This window comes from Saccopteryx bilineata, chromosome 11 (genome assembly GCF_036850765.1).
Source record: "Saccopteryx bilineata isolate mSacBil1 chromosome 11, mSacBil1_pri_phased_curated, whole genome shotgun sequence".
NCBI lineage: Eukaryota > Metazoa > Chordata > Mammalia > Chiroptera > Emballonuridae > Saccopteryx > Saccopteryx bilineata.
The window spans coordinates 16,916,964-16,936,894 of record NC_089500.1 but is presented as its reverse complement, the minus strand read 5'-3'; the positions used below and the strand labels follow the sequence as shown (position 1 = coordinate 16,936,894).

Genomic DNA, 19,931 nt, shown 5'->3' with positions numbered 1-19,931 from the left:
CCAGTCAGGGCACACAGGAGAAGCAACCATCTGCTTCTCCACCCTTTCCCCTCTCCTCTCTCTCTAACTCTCTCTTCCCCTCCAGAAGCCAAGGCTCCACTGGAGCAAAGCTGGCCCAGGTGCTGAGGACAACTCCATGGCCTCCACCTCAGGTGCTAGAGTGGCTTAGGCCACAAGGAGCAATGCCCCAAATGGGCAGAGCATCGCCCGCTAGTGGGCTTGCCGGGTGAATCCGGGTCGGGTACAAGGGGGAGTCTGTCTGCCTCCCTGCTTCTCACTTCAGAAAAATACAAAAATATATATATATATATATAAATATATATATATATATTAGCAATGTCTAGGAACGTAAGCATCACAATAAATTAGTCTGACAATTACATTATTATTCCGACCCACTACTAAATGTCTCCATTTCCCTCACTTCACCCCCCTCCACCCACTCACCCACACACACACTCCTCTGTATGTACTGAGCATCTTATCATTCCTTTTTCTCACTCAGTTCTTCCCCAATGTGTGTGTCTACCTTTAAGAGATATATTCATTTTAACTACCTCTTAACATTATTATTTCTCAGTTATCTAGCTTTCTTATCTTTATGTATTTTAAAAAGAACTTTAATTCAGAAGTGTACAAATTTGGCCAACAATCTGCAAAATAACCACTTAATGTGCCATTTCTAAAACGAGAGGCCCAGGAGTACACATATTTAAAAGCTTTCTGATAATTCTGTGATACCACAGGTTTGGACATCTTTGATTTATGACATCTACGGCAGTGGTCCCCAAGCCCCGGGCTGTGGACCGGTACTGGTCCGTGGGCCATTTGGTACCGATTCGCAGAGAAAGAATAAATAACTTACATTATTTCCGTTTTATTTATATTTAAGTATGAATGATGTTTTATTTTTAAAAAATGACCAGATTCCCTCTGTTCCATCCGTGTAAGACTCACTCTTGATAATTGTCTTGTTCATGTGATACATTTATCCGTCCCACCCTAAAGGCTGATCCGTGAAAATATTTTCTGATATTAAACCGGTCTGTGGCCCAAAAAAGGTTGGGGACCACTGATCTACAGCATTCTGAGGCCCTAAGTGAAGCCACTCAACCTGTAAAATAGAATTCAATCCTCGCTTGACCAGATGGTGATACAGCGAATAGAGTGTTGGCCTGGGATGCTGAGGACCCAGGTTCAAAACCCTGAGGTTGCAGGCTTGAGTGCAGGCTCATCGTCTTGAGCACAGTGTTGTCGGCTTGAATGGGATCATAGACATGAGCCCAAGGTTGTTGGCTTAGCAAGGGGTCACTAGCTCAGCTGGAGTCCCCTACCTCCATCAAGGTACATATAAGAAAGCAATCAATGAACAACTAAGGTGCAGCAACTATGAGTTGATGCTTCTCATCTCTCTCCCTTCCCGTCTGTCTGTCTATCCCTCTCTCCCTCACACACAAAAAAAATCAATCCTAAAGAAGCTTAACATATAAACACTAAAAGAGAACTTTTCCTGTCACTAATTAGTTATAATTAGTATATATCACTACACAATCCCTTTGGTTTTGTTCTTTCATAAAAAAACAATATACTCTGTTCGTATTAGAATGAAGATGGCTTCAGCAGACACAAAAGTATACTACAATTGTTTGTAAAAACAAACATCCTCATGCCAGGAAGGGTCTCATGGTTACAGAAGATGTCTGAAGGCAGCAGAGACTATTCTAAACTATGGATTCCTAATCCACAAAGACTGCAAGGAAGCATAAAACATAACACTACCAGTGCTACAATGGTAAGATCCAACTTTCTCTTTTTTCATTAACTTTGTTTTTGGTTCAGTCAATAAAAATAAGAAAAGCTGGCTAAAACTATTCAAAATATACATGTACTTTCCATTGTCCATTGTCTGACACTGAGACAGGCAAATCATTCCCCAGTGGCATGAAATAAAATTATTCAAGAGTGTGCTTTTACTCTTCTTTTGATCTTCTTTTTTGAAATTATTTTTTCTCCTTTTCATTGGCCTAGAAAGCTCTGAAGACAGAAAGAAGTGTTTACTAATTAATTTTGTATTCCAAAACAGTACCATAGAGTAATCTGAAAAGCTGGACAAACTGGTTTTCCCAGAAACTGTCACAAAAACAGTAAATTTTATTACTACTCTCCTGAGGACTGCCAGACAGTCCCTGTTAATTCCCACCCAGTTGTGTCTAAATTTTAATAACTACCAATCTACCATAAACTTAGAAGCTATAACACAAACACTTTTTTTATGGGACAAGATTAAAGCTAGTCATACATGTATTTGAAAACTTCCCTTTCAATATAAGAAAAAGTGAAGAAGTTCCTTGCTCTACAAAATTAAACTGGCAAACACACACACTTTACTATTAGACCTAAAAGTTTCCAACCTGTAATAAATTTTCTCAGTATACTGGCTAGTTCCCAAATCAAAGTTTAATGTACTTTATAATAATGTGTATATTAGCTGAAGGTATTCAAAAAACATAATTTTGAGGGTCTATTCTATTATCCCCCAGGTGCTGAGAATACAAAAATGTTTTAAACATTTACTTCTTTTCTGTGTGTGTGACAAGACAGAGAGACAGACAGATAGGGATACACAGACAGGAAAGGAGATGAGAAGTATGTTTTTGTTGTGGCACCTTAGTTGCTCACTGATTGCTTTCTCGTATGTGCCTTGCTTGGGGGGCTACAGCAGAGCAAGTGACCCTTTGCTCAAGCCAGCGACCTTGGGCTCAAGCCAGCAACCCCTACTTCAAGCCAGTGACCTTTGGGCTCAAGCCAGCAACCATGGGGTCATGTCTATGATCCCACGCTCAAGCCAGTGACCTTAGGGTTTCGAACCTGGGTCTTCTGCGTCCCAGTCCAACTCTCTATCCACTGTGCTGCCTGGTCAGGCACTTCATCTTCTTCCACTATGAAAGGGGAACTGAGGAAAAAAGAACTTGTACCTTTCTTAGGTATATTCTCAGATCAACTGAAATATATATATATCATATATAAAATATGTATTTATGAAAATTAAGGATACAGAAAAATAACTCCGGTAAACACATCCATGTGGTAGATACCATGTGAAGCCTTTACAACATAGCATAGTCTGAACAGCAAGGACTTAACTGTATATTCTAAACACCACATTTCTCAGCCTGGCTTTGAAATAAAGCTGCTTTGTATGACAGTTCAGAATTGTCCATATTCTTTGTACATGTTTCATCTTTAAAGTTCATGCAAATTGTGCAATTTTAAAAATCAGCCATGTTTGTTTTCATGTAAGAATGTTACTCTACCTACCCAAAATGTTGTAATAAAACTGCCAATTCCAAGTTATCGTTCAAATATCATTTTCATTCTCTGGCTCTGCATAAAACCCAGACCTCCAAGAGATATTCAAGCCCCACTTTGAGAAATAAAGATGTTATTTTTCTAAGGTTACTTTCCTCATCTACAAGTGAGGATAATAGTAACTATATGTAAGATTCTTATAAAGATCAAATGAAAAAATACTTGTGTAATGCTGTTGCTGCCGATGCATCTTTCACGCAGTCAGTCCCTGAACAAACACTGAGTGCCTATTATCTGTCAGGCACTGACTACGTGCGGGGAGCAGAGTCGTTAACAAGCCCCAAAGCCCCCTCGGAACTTACCTCCTGGGGTAGAAGGAAGACAACAATGAACAAAGTCGGTTTATAACTTACAGTCATGCTGGCCCATAAATTCTGAATCAATAGATGATATATTTGAATAAAGAAATATATATATGGGATCTATGATTTTTGTACTGAAAATTCACTTATGTGACATTCTAAAAAACGTTTTTTAAGGAGATCAATGGATCTTATTTTAAACAACAGAATGGGTGGACTTCAATTTGAGCTCATTAAAAGGACTTACACTAGTAGCTAACTGAAGAGGTGGAGGACTGGAAGTCCCTATCTTGGTCTTTCAGATCATATACACTATCGCCCACCACTCATCCCATAGAATTCCATCATACATGCTCCAGGGGGCTCTCAAACTAGTTTGACCTCAACTAAAATTAGAAATATTGTCTACATCATCACTCAGTACACACAAGCTGCCTAAAATACTCAGCCTTACTCAGTATGATGTGTAATTTTCTAATCCTCTTGTATTTCATTTTTTAAAAAATTCTAGTCATGAACAACTACAGTGATTTAATGATCTGAAGTTTGAAAACCAACCCCTTTACCTTGCCTACCCCCACCTTCAATCCTTAACACTGATCAGCAGGCTTTCCTATAGGGTCAATACCTTCTCTAAATACTGTCCCTGCCTTCCTGAAACTTCTCTCTAGTCCCTGGACTTACTTGGCTGTCCCTCAAAGATAGCATCTCCCCTCAATTTCTCTCAAATGGAGCCTTTTGCTCTTTTAAGGGCCAAGAACTGGTATGTTTAAGTTTCCTCTTTCTCCCTATTTTTCACAAATTATTTCTCCATCTTTGCTTCTTTAAAAATTCCAGCTCCTCTGAAGGTCTTAGAATCTGGATATACTACTTTCTAACCCTCCTTTTCGCTTTCTTCTTCATTCACTCCATCCCAACTCCTGTTCTCATTCTTAGAGGCCTCAATACCCATGTGAATAACTCACCCAACATCTTAAGTCCTTTGACCTATTCCTCTACCCAATCTCGCCCATCTGACATTACAACCACAGGTTTGTCAACCTTGTAACTACACCCTCTGCAGTATCTCAATCAGGTACCCAGTGGCTCCAGTTTCTACTTTCTGCCCTTGCAGGTCACTTAGCACTCCCCTCTGAATTTTTTTAACCCCATCAAGATCTCCTACCCATTGACAGCCTGATTTTCTCATTGCTCCTTAATTTCTTTCAGTCCTCCCCACCCAGTATAGATTCACAGTCCATCACCATCATTATCACACTGCAAATGTGCTAACCTTTCTTGATCTCCGATTTTTCCACTTGCATCAAAGACCCCATTCTTCTTAACCTTTCCAAAGTCCTTAAAATAGATTAACAAAATCAGCATCCTTCTGATCTATCATTTTGTAATTCTCCTCACTACCCAAGAAACTTTATTGATTGCCTTTCCGACCAATGTTATGGTTCCTTCACTTTCAACCCCATCCTGTCTGTTCCCTCTTAAACTATTGTTACCAAGCTTGTTCATTTCATTCATGAGGCAATGTCTGTCTTCCCCTGTTCAGCCTCTCGGTGGCAATCAATTTAACTGACCACTCTCCTTTTGAAATTCTCCTCTCCCATGTCTTGCCTACACTACTATCCAGTCATTCACAATACACTTTGCTGATTCCTTCTACTCTAACCAAATTCTTATTCCTGGATTTTCTCAGGGCTTGGTTCTGGATTCTTTCATATACCTGAGTAATCTCCACTTCTATTATTTGGAATTCTACCTGTGACATTTTCATTTACATATTTAATAAGCACCTCAAACTATGCACATTCAATGTTGAACTGATTTTACCAACTCATATAGTAAATGGCAAACCAATCCATTTGGTCCCTCAACCTAAAAACTAAGGGTTCATACTTGATTCTTTACAATAATCTTCCACATCCAATCCATTAGCAAATCCTGTCAATTCTCTATTCAAACAGATCTAGATCTATCCACTCTCTCACCGCATGTGTCTTGGCCATCATCATTCCTCACTGGACTACTGGAACAGCTGCTTGTGCCTCACTTCCACTTCCATCAATTTCATCTCAAATTAATAGAAACGTGTCCTCAACAGTGGCCTACACTTAAGGGAGAGGCCAATAATCCCTTGTAAGAACTTCCAAGGCTTAGAAATGCTTGATTTATCACCTGTATTCCACTCACTCCCACTCTCCACCCCCAACAATATCCAACAGATACAGACTTGAAGACAGTGTTCAGCAAGGGTTTAAGACCCTGAAGAAAAGAACACCAGCCTCTCTGGACAAGGTTTTAGTTCCTTTCCTGATAAGCCAGGAATGCTGGTGGAAGGAATAAAGGCTCTGTTTTCAGCTTGGATAGAAAAATTCTATGCTCTACTAGGAGCTGGTAATCAGAATGCTCCTACCACTGGCCTCTTTAATTTAAAGTGGTGGTTAGTTGACCATAGCTTCCCTAGGACATAAATAAGTCAGTGCACTGAAAAATTCCTAATCAGTTAAACAAAGGTCTAAATTAAGCCACAGCAAGTGAGCTGGTCCCTCACATCTTCTCCCAAGGCCTTGCTCCCTCTCCTGCTTCTAAAACAGTAGTTATTAACTCTTAAACTACATTTCCTTTGAGAATACACAGGCGAAAATATTGTACAACTTCAAAGATTCCCAGAGGGCCTCCTGGACTCTCAGGTGGGACACTTCCCTGACTCTACGGTTTCTTCCAAGCTAGCCTTTTTCAACCTTTGAAGGAAATAATGTTCCTTGATCGTGCAGTCTCTTCTAAGTATTGTCCTCTCTCCTCCACATCTCATTCAAGCTCCGGAAGAGTATTCTAACCATATTTACGGGAGAGGAGAAAACATGCACGTATGTCTACATGTCTGTAATGCACGGAAGCTTTGGAAGGACACACAGGAAACTGGTTAATAAATGCATTTTACCTTCCTTTAGGTAAAATGACTGAGCCTGAAAGACTAAAAAGGAAGGGAAACATTTCTCATTAAATGTCCTTTCACCACATGTACTCAACTTCTCATTTCCCAGAAACATTCTGACTTTCTAAATGACTTCTGGTCCCTCCAGCCCTCAAAACTGGTAAGCAAAGGTCACCAGTCACCTTCTAAATTGAAAATCCAATGGATATCACAAAGTCCTTCTTATGCTTCTTGATTTCTCCATGACATTTAACAAAAATCTTCTTTCCTAGGCTTTTATAACACCACATTCTCCTGATTCTCCTACTGCCTTTCTGGAAGTTCCTTCTACATTCCATAAGACTAATTTATTCATTTATTCTTGGTTACATGTGGCAAAATGCTTTTCTTCTGTTTGTCACTTATGTTGGGTTATCTCAATACATTATAGCAAACCACTATGACAGAAGTTTTCAAAGTATGACCTCAGAGTCCCTGGAATCCACAAGATCTCAAGAAATAAAACTACTTTAACTCAATCTTCCTCACCCCATCCCTCAACTTGCTCATCTTCCCCTACTCCCTACCCACCCTGGCCCCAAATAATTCGAGCATCAACAAGTCCCTCTCTCTACACTCATCAAGGACTTACATGCACTAGTTCTCCTGAGACACACCTTCCCATATCTCCAGCTACAGCATTATTTCAAGCCATCATTACTTTTCTAGACGACTCAGACTGCTCTATGTCCAGGTTCACCCTTCCCAATCCCCTCTCCATACTGCCCGTTCCATATCCCAAACTCAACCAGCACATTTGTTTCTCAAACTGCACCTATTGTCCCCATGATATAGTTAAGTCTCTAGAAGAACTTATTATTATTTTGTGGAAGATAATTAAAACAAGCACCAGCTAGATGAACACCTAGGACACAGCCATAGAGAATTCAATGCTGTGAGAAATGAATAATGACAAACTTATACAATTAATTCCATTCAGGAGATTATGATGCTCTTTATTTCAAAAAAAGTTCTGAGAAAGTTGCTCAGAACTTCAAATATCAACTTGATTTTAATGACTTCCAAGTCTTTCAAAATGTATCAAATTTGCATGAATAAAGAAATGTGGTGAAAGAATTGAGTCTTTCCAAGGTACTGGTAGCACTGACACACCAAGCTAAAATATAACTTGTCTTATACAATATTCACATTGTCAGAAACTTGTAAACTACATCATATGTTATATTAATGTTACAGAATGTTACAATATTAGTTTTGTAGCTTTAATTGATAAACATTTTCGTGATGTTAAGAGCTATAAGCATAGGGAATTGAGTTCAGAGTTTGCACATCTGAAACACTAAAAGGAATTTTAACAACAAAACCAAGCTTCTTAAGCTCCTTAAACATATCTTGCACTGAGAATCAGTACACTCTTCTTTATCTAATCCTAGAGTGTTCTCTAATTATATTTTTAAAGAAACTTAAGAAATTAACTTCCTTCTTAAAAGGCTGAGAATCCTATCTCTGAAACCTTGAAACATCTCCTCTTTGAAAAGTGAAAGTTTACATGCATGCCTAAATATTATGTAGTTTTCAAAGCACAGGTGTTGTTGTCTTAGGTACACACTGAGGAACATAGCTCTAGATCTGGGCTGTCCAATACGGTGGCCAGTAGGACTATGTGGCTATTTACACTTTTAACTAAATAAAACTAAAAATCCAGTTATGCAGTCACACCTTTCATGTATTCAATAGCCACATGTGCCTGGTGGGTAAAACATTTCCATGAGCACAGAAATTACGACTGGACAATGTTGCTCTGTAACTTTTTCCTTCTAACTTTTTTCTTCGAGAAAGTTCTGAGAAAGTTGCTCAGAACTTCAAATATCAACTTGATTTTGATGACTTCCAAGTCTTTCTCTAGTCTCTTTCCATTAACCTAATGGAGTATCTTCAGTATTCTACTTGGTATCGCAACTTATAACAGTGGCAAGAAAGTCAGAAAGATACAGTGTCTACAAGAACGGAATAGATTTTCAGAGTAAGACTGAGACTAAAACAAGTGACAATAGGTACTGCAAAAACCCTTGGTAAATGTTAATCAAAAGATAATTCCTGCTTCACTGTCTCTACTCACCTTGAATTAATTAAAAGCTACTTTGCAAAGTTCTTCAAGGTATCTTTCTAACCACACTTGTATGTATTGTCCACCCAGCAAACTCATCTTCAGTATGGAAGATTTATTAAAATCAGTTTGTAATCAGTCAATATAAACTATAATTTGGCCTGTTTCAAAGTTTATTTTGTTAATTACATTTCTAATTGTTTGAAGATGTATTTTTTTAAAAACTCAAAACAACACAATTAATAAAACACTTTAGCCAGGTTTATAACCACACAGCAAAACATTACCTCGGATTCCCATCACCAGTGTGAATCCCCAAGCTTTCTCTATACTGTATTATAAAAAAAAGACTTAATAGTTATTAATTACTCATAAAATACATTTTCTGGGCCCTGGCTGGTTGGCTCAGTGGTAGAGCATCAGCCTGGCGTGCAGGAGTCCCAGGTTCGATTCCCAGCCAGGGCACACAGGAGAAGCGCCCATCTGCTTCTCCACCTCCCCCTCTCCTTCCTCTCTGTCTCTCTCTTCCCCTCCCACAGCCGAGGCTCCATTGGAGCAGAGATGGCCCGGGTGCTGAGGATGGCTCTGTGGCCTCTGCCTCAGGTGCTAGAATGGCTCTGATTGCGGCAGAGTGACGCCCCAGATGGGCAGAGCATCGCCCCCTGGTGGGCATGCCGGGTGGATCCCAGTCGGGCGCATGCGGGAGTCTGTCTGACTGCCTCCCCGTTTCCAGCTTCGGAAAAAAAAAATACATTTTCTGTTTTATAGAGATATTCACGATGGTGTTACTCCAAAAGAGAGCTTATTTTAAAAAATGACGCAAAACTCACATTTTCTGACTATTTAACTAAAAACAATAACAATCAAAACAAAACAAAAAAAAACAGATGCAAAATAAGATCATGCCCCCAAAAATTCAGATATAAATCTTCAGGAAAAAAGGTCCAATGAAAGGCATTTCCAAAAAAAGCATGGTATATTGATTTATTCAACAAACATTTATCACCACTATAAACTTCTGGAATGAGGTAGGCTTTGGACTAAAACCAACAAAAAAGACATGGTCCCTGCCCTCATGGAGCGCACAGTCTATTGAAATACAACAGCCAAGCATGAGAGAGGCATTATGAAGAAGGGTCTGGTTCTGCCTGGAGAATGCAGGGCAGGCTTCCGAGATGGAGACAATGGAGCTGTGCCTCGGATGAGAAGGAGTTCGTCAGGTGAAGGGGGAGGGGAGCGCATTTCAAGCAGAGGAAACAGCAATGAGCACGCAGAATCTTGAAAGCACACGCCATAGTGTAGGACGATGAGCAGTCCAGCGCAGCTAGAGCGCAAAGGTGCACACAAACTAAAGACACGAATTAGGTTTTGATTTTAATGAATCATAACTATCAGGAAGTTGATCTACATAGTACACTCACTGTAGCTTAACAGTGGTTCTGGTAACAACAGAGTAGCGTGAAAACATTCCAAACATTTCACAAATATTTGAGCCCCTTCAACAGATACCCAGCACTGTGGTTAAGGGTTTTTAAAAGGCAGGTTTAGAAAAAGAAATCCTAATTTTCCTCTATATATTTAAGAAGCAAAATAAACCTAGAATAAAGGTTTTCTTAAGCTGAAATCACACACTCAAGGCCCCACGTTTTGCCAACATGAGCTCCCTCTACTATCACTCTCTCGTATCTGAACAGCTTTGTAACTATCCACCCAAAGTAACACGGTAGTTAAGCATTACAGGGACAATTTCAGCCTTCCCTTCCCATTCTGCCTCATTAAACAAGGTACAGGCCAATGTCCCATGGAAACATATGCATGGTTACCAATGCTATAGATGAGAAACAGTGCATTCTAACCTCCATAACAATTTTTGAAATTAAACTATTGTAAACAAACTAGGACGCTGAATTTAGAATAAAGAAATATGAAGCAGAGACTCCATACCCCACAGAAAAAAGTAAAAGGAGGAGGAGGAAAACAGCTTCTGAGGCAACACTGCTCACTGCAGTAGCTTAGAGCTGAGGAAGGTGCAATGAGGAGAGGAAAGGAGCTAACATGGGTCAAATACTTGACTAGACGTTTTCATGTAAATTCCTCTTTCTTCCTCACAATGCTAAGGGAAAGATTTTATTACCCTAATGAGCAGTCTGAGGCCTAAGAGGTTAGGGAAGTTGCCCATTAGCCCTTTACACAGGCGCTAGTATGCGGTAGAGCCTGGGCATCAAACCACACCTGCCTGCCTGGGTTTGAAGCCCTCCCCGTCTACTGCATTGCTGCCTCGGGGTTCCTAAAATGCACACACACTACCAAGAAGCATGTGGGGTTACATCAGTCATATCCCTAGAAAATAAGAGCCCTTGGTATTTCCCTTCACCTTTTTAGTCAGTGTAACACAATGGTGGCAACAACACATATACACACATATCTATGAAATTTAGAGGGAGAAAAACTGAGAAAAATGGTTACAAAATTAGTTGCCCTTCAGGAAGGGGGTTAGAAGTTTGTTAGTGAAGATACTCTGTGCATTAACACAACTATCATTATAATTCAAATGCTAAGTGTTTACATTTCTACACAACAAACCATCAACTAAGCAGTTCAATGAAAATAAGAGCTAATGGGAAAACCTAGAATCACAGTATTTGGATGAGAGCATTATTCCTGAAAGTCACTATCCTCAACACCATTACCAGGCAAAATAAAAACCCCCCTTTCTCAAATTCTAATCCTGAAAATGAATAGGTAACTATTAATACAAATTATATGGCAAGGACACTTGGCATATTAAAACAAGAGGCAACAGGAACTATTAAAAAATTTTTTTTTAAAAAAAGGGAAAAATATCAAAGAATCTATCTTTTGTAAATAGTCCCACTGGGCCAAACTGTGATGTATGGTGACTTGGTTAAACACTGAAAAGTTTTCAACTATGCACAATTTACTTGGGCTCCTTTCTACAAGTATCACCAACTACCAGAAAATAAGTAAGATTTACAAGTCAAAATGCTTAGCAAGGAGGTAAAAAGCCGGGCATCGAGACAACCAAAATTTCAGTGTTACATATTTAAAATGTAAGATACTTTTGGAAACCTTCTGAAATCGCACACGGATGTTGTAGTAAATGAACCCACCTTATTCTGATTGAGAGGATCGTTCCGCAGTCTCTGCTTGTTCTTCTGTAATTTACTAGGCATCATCTTTCCAGTTCTGAAGTCAAAACTGCTGAGGTCAACAGTATTTCCCAGGTACCTTGCCAACTGAGGTTTGCTTCTGAACTTCTTACCACTTGGACTAGAAGAAAGATGACATCCATTGTACAAAAGACAGCAATATTTACCCAGGCTCTACATAAACCTTTTCTTCATGCTCTCCTTCCTGGCCCCAATTATTACCAAATCACAATTTTACAGGTTTATTTGTTCAAAGAAACATTCAAGTTTTTTGTTTGTTGTTTTTAGTTTTTATTTTTTATTTTTGTGACAGAGACAGAGAGAGACAGAGAGAGGGACAGACAGACCAGAAGGGAGAGAGATGAGAAGCATCAATTCTTCGTTGCAGCACCTTAACTCAAAGAAACATTCAAATTTTAAAGGACCTTTGAAACTTCACTATAAAGAGATAATGTGCCATCTAATGTAACACTCCACTAGGTCCACCACTGGTGCACACGGATGTCACTAGGGATTACCCTACTGTCACTCACTCAGCAACCACTGACAGCATCCCAACACAAACCGCATGCACAGCACAACACGCACCCTGCAAAAGTCTTCAATCTTACAAACCTTTTTCCAAACTGACTTTTGAAATGCTGTTTTTTCTGTATTATATACACACAATGTCAGCAATAATCAGAAAAAACTTCAGAACAAATTCTTCTGAAGTCAACACCTTTGTTAAAAAACACACATATAAACACACAAAACTTGGAATCCATGTATCTTTGGGCTACTAATTTGAACTTATTTACAATAGGATAAAATTTTTTAATTTTTGACAATATTTAAGTGTTCTCTAAACTAACTCTGAAAGGAGAAAACTGCCTCACCAGATGGTGGCTCAGTGGATAAAGCATTGGATCGGGATACAGAGAACCCAGGTTTGAAACCCCGAGGTCACTGGCTTGAGTGTGGGCTCACAAGCTTGAGCACAGGGTCGCTGGCTTGAGCGTGGGACCATAGACATGACCCCACAGTCACTGGCTTGAAGCCCAAGGTCACTGGCTTGAGCCCAAGGCCATAGGCTTGGCTGGAGCCCCCAGGTCAAGGCACATATGAGAAAGCAGTCAATGAACAACTAAGGAACTGCAACAAAGAATTAATGCTTCTCGGCCCTGGTCAATTTGCTCAGCAGTAGAGTGTCGGCCCGGCGTGTAATTGTTCTGGGTTTAATTCCCGGCCAGGGCACATAGGAAAAGCGCCCATCTGCTTCTCCAGCCCTCCCCCTTTTCTTTTTCTCTATCTCTCTCTTCCCCTCCTGCACCCAAGGCTCCACTGGAGCAAAGTTGGCCTGGGCACTGATGGCTCCATGTCCTCCGCCTCAGGTGCTAGAATGGCTCTGATTGCAATGGCCCAGATGGGCAGAGCACTGCCCCCTGGTGGGCATGCTGGGTGGATCCCGGTACGGCATATGCGGGAGTCTGTCTGACTCCCTCCCCACCTTCTCACTTTGGAAAAATACAAAAATATTAAAAAAATTTTAAAAATAGAATTAATGCTTCTCATCTCTCTCCCTTCCTGCCCATCTGTCCCAATTTGTCCCTCTGTCACCAAAAAAAAAAAAAGAGAAAAATAAAACATTTGCAAATGTGTTTATATTACTGACATTAGTTTTCTTAGCCAAAGTTCTTCCTTAGAGAAGCGTATCAAATAATTTATTTCCTGTAAGGAATATTGTCAAAGCTGGAAAATTACAAAAGTACTAGAATTATACATCAGGCTAAATGGGTCTGCTCTAAAAAAATTTTTCCTGTGAGGCACTGCCCCAAAGTCTTTTCTAAATTTTGAGCCAGATGTGCTAAAATAAACTATCTGTTAAAATCAGTGGGATATATAACCAGAAAGGAGCTGTGACAATTCCAAAGAAGTCAACACGTTATACTTAGAATTTAACCTTGTACCAACTGACTACTATAAAAAAAAAAAAATCAGCAGGAAGACTAAAGAGAAAAGACTGGAAAACTAGCAATAAAATATTCCCCTGGAACAGCAAAACTTCTTTCTGGGTTAAGTCCAAACCAACACACCCCTCTTTGTCACAAACTGGTATTCTGCCACCACTGACTTCAAGACAACGGAAAATCATATCAACATTCTTTTTCCACAATCACATGACACAAGTATTCCTGAAACACAATTCAAAGTATAGAATTCAGCCTACAGATATAGATAGCAACCAGACGTAAGAGAGTAGGGCAAAGCAGACAAGAACAGACCAGAGGGAAAAGGACCTAAGATTATGTAGATGCGAACCTCAACTCCCATTCTAACCCAGATTTCAAAATGTGCTCAGTCTCATAAAATAGGCTGTAACCCTCAATACTGTTCAAAACTTACTCATCCCTGCACACCACACACTGCTGGCCTCAAACCCGACCTTCCTGTATGGCCCTCTGCTGCAGCATCACTGCCCACCTGGAACCTACTCCTTAAGCTAGAAGGAAGGCACAGCACAAGGCTTCAGCGCCCCATTCCTCAGCCTCACATTCAGTACCAACTTCTAAATATCAGACTCGATGCTGGCAAAACAGCTTCACCTCCTTAACGACACATCAAAACCCTTAAGTCTATTTAGATTGTTTTCTAGACTCTTTTCCCACTAGCCTTGGGCACCCTGCCTTCCAAACTCAAAGTTACGAAAATATGCCATGTACTTTTGACTTCCAGCCACGTCTTTCCAGATACAAGGATGAGCGTTAAGTATCAACTAACTTAATCTCACAAATTAACCCTGCAATAAGATGAGCCTCAGGTAACAGGCAAAACGCCAGTTAGCCACTGCAGCGGGAAGCATATGAGAACCTCACTGTAACACTCCTGCCTCTCCAGAACAAAACTCATCAGAGATCGATCAGTTTGAGACACTCTTCCCCCAAATTAAGGAAATCTAAACACATAAGAACTCAGCTGAGTGTCTAGTTGCCCAGAGAAGCCAATTCACCCCCTCCACAGGCATCCTGCTTGACACGGGCCCAAGACCTGACTGCAGTCCTGGAGGTCCCTGCACCTGTGCGGCTCCTTCCAGAGCGAGGGGTGCAGCTGCTGCTCCTGCTGCCCAGCAGTGTGAGAAATGCACCAACACTGTGTGTGCAAAGGCGGCGGGGGAGAGGCCGAGGCACACAGGGCTGCTGCCCACGAGATGAGCACCTGTCCCTCCATGACACGTGTGTGAATCATGCTGTGTAGCCCAGTGCCACTCTCCCTGTGGGGGGCTCTGCTGTGTATCCCCCACCCCTGCTAGCTGGTGGCAAGTGACAAAAAGCCCTATGAATGGAATAAAAAGGAACTCAGTTAAGAGGTGATGGCAGTTTATGATCTAGATTAGCAATTTAGTATGACTTAAAATACTTCTAATATTTAGTGATTTAAAAAATCTCATAGGGCCCTGGCCGGTTGGCTCAGCGGTAGAGCGTCGGCCTGGCGTGCGGGGGACCCGGGTTCGATTCCCGGCCAGGGCACATAGGAGAAGCGCCCATTTGCTTCTCCACCTCCCCCCTCCTTCCTCTCTGTCTCTCTCTTACCCTCCCGCAGCCAAGGCTCCATTGGAGCAAAGATGGCCCGGGCGCTGGGGATGGCTCCTTGGCCTCTGCCCCAGGCGCTAGAGTGGCTCTGGTCACGACAGAGCCACACCCCGGAGGGGCAGAGCATCGCCCCCTGGTGGGCAGAGCATCACCCCTGGTGGGCGTGCCGGGTGTATCCCAGTCGGGCGCATGCGGGAGTCAGTCTGTCTGTCTCTTCCCGTTTCCAGCTTCAGAAAAATACAAAAAAAAAAAAAAAAATTTCATAGGAAGTATGTATTATAAGAAAGCCCTGACATACTCAACAGAAAAACTAAATGAGGAATGAAGGAAAATGGTTGGAAATTAAGTTTTAACTAATTATTAGCATATCAAAAGAAAGCTGGAATATTAACTAGTATTCAATCCAATCTAATTCCTACCAAACCCCAGCTCCTGTCATGTAGATGGACTTCTCGGAAGATTCTACACTGAGTAACTCCGGGTACTGGCCACACGCACTGCCGCCTTCAGAGAAGAAGAGCAAGGCGTTCACTCTCCGTAACTGCTATAGCTTAGGCTTGGTGCTTTGAGGAAAGTTAGCTTGGCTGCCCCAGTGGATGTTAAGACTGGGGACCTTCCTCTGCAGAAGATGAAGGCAATCAGAGAATAATTAAGGCCCCACGGGAATAATTAAGCAGGAATTCTGTCCGTCACAAACAAGATCATCTGCACAGCGGCAAAATGACCCTGGAAGTGGCTAAGAAAGGAAATGCTAGACGAACAAAAAAAACAGTTTGTCATTTAAGTTCTGGTCTTACTCAGGGTGACAAAAGTACCATGTGTCTGCACTCTAAGATGGCTGCCGTAGGCGCCAGTCTCAGACAAATCAGACCTTCATGTGACTAAAAGAACCAAAGTATATGTAACTTAGAGAAACTGATTAAAAAAAAAAAAAAAACCTAGTAGACTAGTGAACAATATTAGTCATTTTCAGTTTTCTCTGTCCAGAGTGACTACTTCTAATCTTGGTAATGAAATACTAGTATTTCACTTTCTACCACAAAAAACATTCCCTCCCAAATGCCCCCGAGATATGCCAACCTTGCACAACTTGTGATCTCACCTTTACCCACTAAGTACCTGAAAAAATAAGTGAAAATCAAAAACATGAGTTATGTTTTCCAGTTCGTATAAGAACATCTCATCACTTGAACTGTCTCTGCTTGCTTTCATTTTGATTAAATTGTTTAAAGCATTCTTAAACCAAACTCTTAAAGGTTTCTAAACTATTAATAAGTTAGGTTTCTAACTTATTTAATAGGTTTCTAACTTATTAAAGGTTTCTAAGATTAGCAGAAAAACTTTATATGGCATATGGCTTTTAAATTAAAAACAAAACAAAAATATAACCTAACTATTGAGATACAAGTAATAATATTGTGGTCACCTTAATTAGATGGTACTCACATTGTCACTCTACAAACTCACTGCAGTCATTACTTACTGAGCTAGACAATTGTAACACACTGTGCCAGTCTGATATACAAGTTACCTCTTAGGAAGAACTGCTGTGTGAATGAGACACTACACACTGAAAACACTCCTCTAACAGAACACATTTTTTCATGTCACTTTGGTATAATCACAATATGTAGTCAAACGTCATGAGGGGACCAGCAGTCAGAGCAAACACAAGTATACCTTCACATGAATTTATAACAGGAGGAACTAGGGGTGGGGGTGGCAGTAACTGGAGTGAACTGGCCGGCGTGTGGCAAGCAGCACTGTGGACGGCAGCTGCTTAACCAAAAGGCTGAAGAGCATGCTCAGAGGTGCACACTGCCCAACAGCGTCAGAGAGTGCTTTGTGGGGAATAACTGGAAAAGTTTGAGAATAAGGAAACATTAACTTTCTTTTTTACCTCCTTAAATGTTAAAGCTTACCTGTTATTTACAAGAGAAAGTACTAAAAAGACTTCGCTAGTATTAAATAACGGACTGCCTCCAGAAATCACTTTTGCTGCGCCTAAAAATCTGAAATTAAAATTATCTTTTGTGATTCTAGTACTGCGATATTGCCAATTTATAAGAAATGCGTATTTGTTCATCTCATATACATGTGGTCTTTATCCTTTCCTGGCTCTCAGCTCCCAACCCACTTGAATTTCCTAAGTGATAAAAGCACAATGAATGTCTTAGCTTTGTTAATGAAGTGACTTTTGGATCACACTCAAGGATAGTGCCTGGATGCCAAAGAGCATACCACATGGTTAGAGAATAGGAACTTTCAGTCCTACCCTGATTTTCAGAAGAGGGAGACCCCTGAGGCTGAACCAACTGCCATGGCTTAGTCATTTATGACTACGTCATGAACCTTGATAAAAATCCAAAGGGACAGCTCCTCAGCCTTTTTGGGGTGAGTTTCCACTTGGGGGAACCAAAATGCTTCCTTCCACGTGGCCCAAGCTCCAAGAGAGAAGCTCTCGCCTTCAGGACCTCGCCTTATGTATCTTTTCTTTTGGCTGTTTGATTTGGGTTCTTTAATATCGTTTGTAATAACCAGTGACCTAGTGAGTAAATGGGGCAGGGGTTAGCCTGAGTTCCATGAGTCATTTTAGCAAATTAATAGAACCCAAGGAGGGAGTTGTGGGACTTCTGATTGATAGATGGTCAGAAGTTCGGGTAACCTGGGCTTACGCCTGGCACATGACTGGCATCGGAAATGGAGGGCAGGCTGTTGGACTGAGCCCTTAGCCTATGGAATCCAATCTATCCAGTACAGTGTCAGAACTGAGTGGAATTCCTGGGACACCTGCTGGGGGTTGCAATTTGCTTGTGGGTGGGGATGCCTCGTCACACACACATAAGAATTAGGTCGGGGAACTCTTTTCAGGTACAAAGCATACAGTCAGAAAACTGCCCTAGCCCAATTAATTCCAAAAATACATGGCATGTGGTCAAAACTACATGACACACTAGGTAGAAAATTCTATCTAAAAGTCAGCTTTCCACTCCCCAGTCTTTAGATCCTCTCACTCCCAACCTTTAAATGCAGACCTTTCCTTAAATGAACTACCCTGAGCCCTCCTTTATAAATTGTTCCTAGTAGATCTTATCTATTCTTACCTACTTATATCTTCCATCTCTAATCAGTTACTAATCCAGTTCCTTCATAATCACGTTTGTATGTATCCTTCCTTTCCACTGCCACTGTCTAAATCACCATGATAGGCTCAACTCTCCAGATTGCTATCCTAAACACCACTATGACTAAAGACCAGATCAAAACCTACGATGGACTTGAACTCATTAGAAAAGGGAGCCCAAACTCCTTAGCCCTGCACTTCAGATCCTTTTTCATCTCACCTCTTCTTAACCTTTCAACCCTATTTTCCATTCCTCTTACCCAGTGACCTCTGCTCCAACCACATTGGTTTATTTACTCAGCTTTTTTTTTTCCATTGACTTGAGAAGAGAGGGTAAAGGCAGGAACTACAAGGCATCAACTTGTACTTTGACTTAGTTGTTCTATTTAGTTGTGTACTCACTGATTGCTTTTCGTTGGTGCCCTGACCAGTGATGGAGCTATGACATCAGCACATCAGGACGATGCTCTATCCACTCAGCAATCTGCACAGGGTATATTCACTCTTTCTGAACAGCTGAATGGTTTCCCTCTGCAACCCTGTGTAAACCATGTATTTTACCCCATCGATAATGCATGACTTCACCTCTAAATCCAAAGAGACCAAGAATAGCAATGCTCCTTGTACCTCTTCCATAAGCCTTAGCAAACCATACGCAATTATTGCCTGTATCAGGCAAATAATCATGAATTGTCTGTTGGCATCTCTTATATCCTAGTTTTGAAGTACTGAGTTCTGTGTGGTTACCTTCGCAAACAGCGCACTGAATTCGTTACTTATGACTGAAATATGTGAATGTCAACTTTTTTCAAAATAATGAAGGCTAAGTCAGGAGTAGTGAATTGGAATATGGATAAATAAAATCGACAAATGCTGAACTGGGTACTTCGTAGTTTTCATATGATTACTGCTTCTTCTGTATATATGTTTGAAATTTTTTATGTTTAAAATATAAACATTAAAAGTATACAAGGTGAATTGTTTTTCCCTAAAAATTAGAAAGCTCTTTTTAAAAATATGAAGAGTTTGGACAAGTAAATTTGAGCATTAAAGAATTTCATTCAGCAGTTAGGGTAGGGATTGGAGATGGTGAAATTTCTTTTTTAAATTGTTTATGTTTTACATTTTTTTATTGTATGAATTATTTTAAAGAATAATAAGGGCTTCACCAGCTGGTGGCGCAGTGAAGAGAGCATCAGCTGGGGATGCCTGAGGATCCAGGTTTAAAACCCCATGTCACTGACTTGAGTGCATGCTTATCCGGCTTGAAGCATGGATCATAAACATGATCTCATGGTCACTTGGCCTGAGGGTCAGAGGTCACTGGCTTAAGCCCAAGGTCCATGGCTTGAGCAAGGGAT

At 40.7% G+C, this 19,931-nt stretch overlaps 1 protein-coding gene across 1 annotated transcript in view; it reads right to left on the bottom strand.

The window, feature by feature from the left end:
- MBD2 (methyl-CpG binding domain protein 2) overlaps positions 1–19,931 on the bottom strand; it is a 75,196-nt gene that overhangs the window by 45,627 nt on the left and 9,638 nt on the right. Inside the window, exon 2 of the mRNA XM_066246319.1 lies at positions 11,839–11,998. Coding sequence (XP_066102416.1) covers positions 11,839–11,998 — 160 coding nt within the window. The remainder of the gene's footprint in view (positions 1–11,838; positions 11,999–19,931) is intronic.